Genomic DNA, 6,466 nt, shown 5'->3' with positions numbered 1-6,466 from the left:
AGAATCATCTCATCAATTTTAGATTGTGGGATTTTCGCCCACTCTTGCTTCAAAACTTGGAGTAGATCGCTCTTCGAAGTTGGTTTTTTTGGTTGTTTCTTGACTTGCCAGTCGAGTATGGCCCAGAGGTTTTCGATGGGGTTCATGTCAGGTGATTGGCTCGGCCAGGGCAACTTCTGAATATCATTTTCTTCCTGCTACTTTCTAGCAGTGTGACACGGTGCTCCATCTTCCTGGAATAATGTTGTGTTCTTGTCCACAAAACCCAAGGAATAAAGTGGCAATAGTCCTTCCTCCAATATTTCAACGTATTTCGCAAAATTTATGTTGCCAACACAGTCCATTAAGCTCGATCTCCCACCAACCCAAACAGCTCCCCAAACCATCACGCTGAAACCACCATGCTTCACATTTGGCTGCAATCTGTTGAGCCAAAACTCTTGGTGAGGCATTCTCCATACCCATATCCTTCCACTGTCCAAAAATTGAGCAAATTTTGATTCGTCTGAGAACAATACGGTCTTCCAAAAGTCATCATATCACTTGCCCACTTCTTTCGTCTGACTATGTTGGCAGGTCTTAATAAGGGCTTCCATCTAGCTGCTCTGCAACGATAACCCAATCTGTGGAGAATCCGTTGAACAGATTTCGGGCTCATCCCACCAGCTTTGGCCACTTCTGCAGTCATTAATCTGGGATCCATTTCGATGCTCCTCTTCACAGCCCTTTTTGTCCTCACCAATGGACCAGGACGACCGAGATGCTGCTCAGTTGTTTCCTTGCCGTGTTTCCTGAACTGCACAATGATTCTGTTGACTGTCGAAAGCGGGATTCCCAAATTCTGCGAAATTTGCCGATGACTTATTCCACCATCTGCTTGACCAACTATCCTTCCTCTAACAAAATCTGACAATTCGAGAGAACCTTGAGTTCTAGGCATGTTGTAGCACAAGATAATTAGTGTGCGGACTATTTTCATTTATATAGTGCTATGTGAACACAAATTAGTTAGCATAAATGAGTTAAATGATTAAAAATTAGGTTTCTATTTACTTGTGACCACTCAGTGTATGTAGCTATACACAATAAAGTTGCATGAAATAGTAATCACAACATACAAAACTTAAAATAAATTGGCTATAAGCTATATTTATGTAGTACTATGGCCAAAGGGACATTATTTCTTTAAACTCTCCAATCTAAAGCTCCATTTATGTGGTATCAATACAAATTGTTTAAATACCCGACTATCTAAAAACAATCTTTAATGCATGTTATTATCCTTGTTCTACGAGGATACTGCAATTGGGTCCGTCTGTGTTTCTGTAAGCATATCTCAAAAACTGATAGACCAATGTACACAAACATTTTACACACGATGGGAAGACAGTATAGGACAGTCCTTCCCAAATTTGGTCTGGATCACTTTGAAGCTTTTTTTTTTTATAATGGTGGGAGATCATTTTTGTGGTTTTCAGTTAATAATTCTGTAAAGTGTGATTGGAGTTGGGCATATTAAGATTGATCACACTACAAAAAATTATCCAGATTGTTGATCATTCTGGATCTGATGAGGATTTTCTGAGTTTTCGAAGCTGAAATTTTATGTCATTCAATATAAATGCATATAATCTCGAAAAGGAGTCAGGGGCAAAGGTATGCAATGTCTCTGATTACTCTTGTTTCAATAGAGAAAGATTCTATATCAGATTGTTACATGTTGAAGGTTCAAAACTTGCATGAATCAACCTCATAGCCTGTTTATAGCTTTTCTCATAAACATGCCTTTTACATTTTTTAGTCAATGGAGATTTGCTGATGAAACATCTTGTGTTCATATTTAATAATTTTTTTGTGTTTACACCTTTTAAAGTACTCATGTAGATGTTAAGCATTGTAAGAGCTAATAACTCTGTTAGATAGTTCATTCCATCTAACCAAAAGTGAAAAAGAACAGGAAAATAAAAACATTATACTCACTCAAAGACGGTGCTGTCATTCTGGTCACCCCAAATCAATATTTCAGCAATAGATCTTAACGTCTCCACAAGTAAATCTTTGTTCTGTTCAGTTACAACCTGGTTTTTGGAGAACAAATGATACAAGTACCTATTTGGGGAATAAAAAACATTTCTATCCTTAATAACAATATCGTTTGTGATTTTCCAACTACAACACAGAAGTTAAAAATAAAATTTATGTACGTCATCCATAAAAGTACTTTTATCGTAGTGGCATATTTAATGTTGGTACAATCAGGGTAATGCACCGACTGGCCCTTAATATTGTGGGCCTCCAAAGTAATGCAAGAAACTTATAAATTTCTATATCTATAGCTGAGCAGTCTGGACAGGCCTCTAAGAAAATTGCACTAAGTAGTTTGAAGTGTGAAAAATGCCTGTTATACAGTGTATGTTTTGAAAATGTAACCCCTGCATGAACAGTGATTTTTTATTCCTGGGAACTAAAGAAAATTGGGAAAACTGTCAAAATATAAAATAATTTTAGTTCATTGATTCATCGTATATTTTATTTAGTTTACAATCCATTTATCAATGTGAAAAACTTTTTAAAACATATGCCCTTATGGTCTTTAGAATGAAAATTGTGGGAATGTGAAAGAAGTTAAGTTTTTTAATTTATTTAAATGGTCATTGCTTCTTATGCTACATGTCTACCTCCAAAGTGTAATACATTAATTCTCAGTTATTCATTCATACCTTTATGAGAATCTTTTTTGATATAAACATCTTATCTTTATTCTGACTCCACACCAACAAACCTACCTTGGTGCATACAACAACTAATGAAACAGTTGTCATCCACATTCCTAGTCTGCTATAACTCATTTACTCGCCTTAATTGCTAACAAAAAAATATCAATTTTCATCAATCATCTATTACAATTTGTTGAACAGGATGTGAAGAATGCATCTAGTCTGAAGTTTGTAAATTTCTACTTCCGTTGGGTTTTGGCAGTAATTTAATTAACTCAGTTTTTGTACAAACACATTCTCATTAATATATATGTTTATATGTAAAACTTTAGTCTCAATAAGTCACTGAAAGTCACTTTCCTAATTTTCAAATATTTGATAAAATTAGATTGAATAAGATTATTCTCCTTTACATCATGCAGAAAGTAAGTATTTCAATACACTCTTAAAAATTGAAATAAAACCTCCTAGGCAAATGGAATCAAATACACTATAAATGACAAATAATATGGTAATCTCTCACACTTGAAAGGATCATTGATTGGAAACAAAGACCAAGAAATCTCTCCGTCTTGATTTTACTAAAATTCAATGTTAAAATGACCCACACTACCACCATATGACTTTATTTAGCTCAAAGATTTTGAGTAAGTTTAAAACCTCACAAGTTTTATATACATACAACATTAATAATTATAAAGGTGATAGCAGAATGGCTCAAATTCTATACAGAATTTCTACAACTAACATAACATTTAAGGACAACAAGGGGCCTTTTGCTTCATTGAGGCTGTAACATCCTGTTATGCAAATAAAATGGTTCTAATTAAAGATGAATCCTACTTTGTCAAAATTTACATTTTTTAACCATTGTCCTACTATTCCCAACACTAACTATAAAAAAAATATGATGCATTGACACTATCAATTCCCTTATCAATCTTAGATACCTCGATAAGATCCTCTTTAACTCTTTTTTTTCAAGAGAACACAATTTCAGAGATCTTAACCTGACCTTGTATGACAACCTTTCGACCCCAGGTCTGATCCTAGTAGCCCTCCTCCGAGCCCTTTCCAACAATTTAATGTTTTTTCTTACAAATTTATGAAGTTACAATAGTTTTAGATAAGTAAGAAACATTCACCTCGTAGCACAAGAAAGATCAAGATGACAGACCATTCAGCTCAGTAAGAACATCTTAAACCTTTAATTAAAAAAACAAATTTAAGCACTAATTCAACTAAGTGAAACCTGTTGCACAAACAGAATTTTTCCAGTAAGAAGTTAAATGAACTAAAATATCAACAAATAACAAACTATTCCATAAAAAAATAATCTTAAAACAAAAAGGACAATATGTAAACTGTTAATTTCCAAAAATTATATTTACCTCTAAATTTGAGTACAATCCATAAAACAAAGTACTTTTGCACATTTAGCCCTTTTTTTATCTTAATACAAATTTAAGAATAATTAGAATTTTCTTTACCAAACTGTGCTATGGGTATAATTTAGATTTTACCCTCCATAAACTTTAGCTTAAACTGTAAGGTTTCTCAACCTTAAGACATAGGTAGATATCTAGAATAATTTTATTATTGCAAAGTAACTGTATGGGACCTCACGTGGCTCTTGTGTGAACTAAATTGGACTAAAAATTTGTGGTTTGGTGTCTACTATACTGAAAACTTCAGTAAAATATCAATACTTCAAATAATAAGTCTAAGTGGGCATAATTACATTATTCTTCAGTTTAAAACAAAACTAATTTTACAACATAACATGGTTCTACAAATATTATACAAGTTTTGTAGCTATTCCTAAAAATGTGCTATTTTACTTGTAAGCTGTTTCATGTTAAATAAAATGGTTGTACAAATATTATACAAGTTTTGTAGATATTCCAAAAAATGCATTTTCTTAATGTATAATCTGCGTCATGTTTGGTTGTTTTTTTTTTGCATGGTTTATCCAAATTTTTAAAAGTACACAAGACTTAATTATCACTTCTGTATATAACATACATCACTGAAACCTCTTAAACACACTATTTTTATACTGGTATGAGACCCCCTGGTGACTCAGCATTAAGTCTGACAATGTACAGCTTTAGTTTAACAACAAACAAACTGATATCAGACATATTCACCCACATACATACTGCTCTTTCAGTTATAGTATTAAAATAACATTCACATACAACCTAATAGTAATAAATGATATAATTACCTTTAGTTCTACAAACTTTCACCAATAACTGGTATTTATACATATTTTTCTTACAATGTTTTTGTAATCTTTTAGTAAATATATGGCTTTAAACTAAAAATCATCTCTTTATTATTTAGATGCTCATAATTTGTTTTGTGAATATTTCTTTACAGCATTTATTAATAGAAGATTTTTATTTTTCACTATGATTATATATCATCATTCTTAGTTGGAGATTTTTAGACAATATGCAAGTTATTAACTATATTTACATGCTACCCTTTAAAATGAAAACGTGCAGTGATAAGACACAGAAAATACGATTTCCTCAGGCTAAAACTATTATGGATCAAAATGTAGTAATCATTACAATCAGAATCCACCTACTGTAAAAGTTGCTGTTATTGTATTTTTAAAATAATTATTCAGTTCAGCAAGTTCCTCACTAAACATTAATCAAGAATATTACCCTATCATCTCTTTTTTTTTGCACATCTGCTTGGTTTTTTTTTGTCTTTTTTTAATATAAAATGAAGCTTTACTTTGTGCATAGCAGTTGGAAGTAGTGGCAGTGTTATAAACATTTTTTAGAACTCATAACTTCTGCAAACTTTAGTTTAGTTACTAACAGTAATATTGTAAATTGTAATATTAATTATTATAGTATATTTGTTTTTAGTTTTTATTTTAATTTTATCAATCAAAATAATGTTTACAAATTTGAAAAGTTCTACTTAATATTAGATATATGTATAACAGTTAAGCCAAAACGTTTAATTTCATCAGTATATTTAATTATTAATATTACCTACTAAAGTAATAATTTTTATGTTAATTTGTAATACATTATACAAATTCACACTGAACCAGTATTACTGTTACTAGTACTACTACAGCATTAGTACTAGTGTTAGCTTTACGCTCACTTTACAGTAAATTACACTTACTTTAAATGTTCTATGGAGTGCGGATTTTTGGGTTTCCACAGATTCCCTGAAAACCATCCTTTTCCCCGAAACATTTTTTCCGATTGTTACATTCTGCGATAAGAAATTTCTAAACACTGCAACAGATAATTCATTAATTATAAATTAATTGAGTGCTAGCTCCTACCTATTCAACGCCATTATTGCACTATACTCGGGTGTGACGATAAAAAAATTTATTGTCATTGGTTGGTTACTTAACTATATTACTCAATGCGCATGGCACAATATAAAGTTTTAGATTTTTTTCAGAGAACGTAAAATGTTTTGTACTCAGAGTGTAATTGTGAAATAAAATTAATATTAGTCAATTGCTCATAATAAAATTATTTTATCTATTTTAACTTAAACGTATTATCGTGTAGGTAAATACTTAATGCGAAAAACAGAAATAACAATGTTTAATTTATTTTTAACTTGCCATCTTCTTAAGGCAAGGGCCCCCCAGTGACACATTGGTAAATCTGACGGAGTATAATGATCAAAATTGGGTTTCGATACCCGTGGTGTACACAGAGATAATCCATTGGATAGCTTTGCGCTCGACTACA

General features: G+C 31.8%; 1 protein-coding gene across 1 annotated transcript in view; it reads right to left on the bottom strand.

Annotated features, from left to right (window-relative positions):
* The window catches only part of LOC106471991 (protein CLEC16A-like), a gene marked incomplete at its 3' end in the record, with an annotated part of 33,775 nt that extends 27,695 nt beyond the window's left edge, over nt 1-6,080 (bottom strand). Inside the window, exons 1-2 of the mRNA XM_013932620.1 lie at nt 5,877-6,080; nt 1,981-2,109 (exon numbers count right to left, since the gene is read on the bottom strand). Coding sequence (XP_013788074.1) covers nt 1,981-2,109; nt 5,877-5,950 — 203 coding nt within the window. The remainder of the gene's footprint in view (nt 1-1,980; nt 2,110-5,876) is intronic.
* Between the last annotated feature and the right edge of the window lie 386 nt (nt 6,081-6,466).

Source organism: Limulus polyphemus, unplaced genomic scaffold, assembly GCF_000517525.1.
Source record: "Limulus polyphemus unplaced genomic scaffold, Limulus_polyphemus-2.1.2 Scaffold5011, whole genome shotgun sequence".
Classification (NCBI taxonomy): domain Eukaryota; kingdom Metazoa; phylum Arthropoda; class Merostomata; order Xiphosura; family Limulidae; genus Limulus; species Limulus polyphemus.
This window is presented reverse-complemented; position numbering and strand designations above follow the sequence as displayed.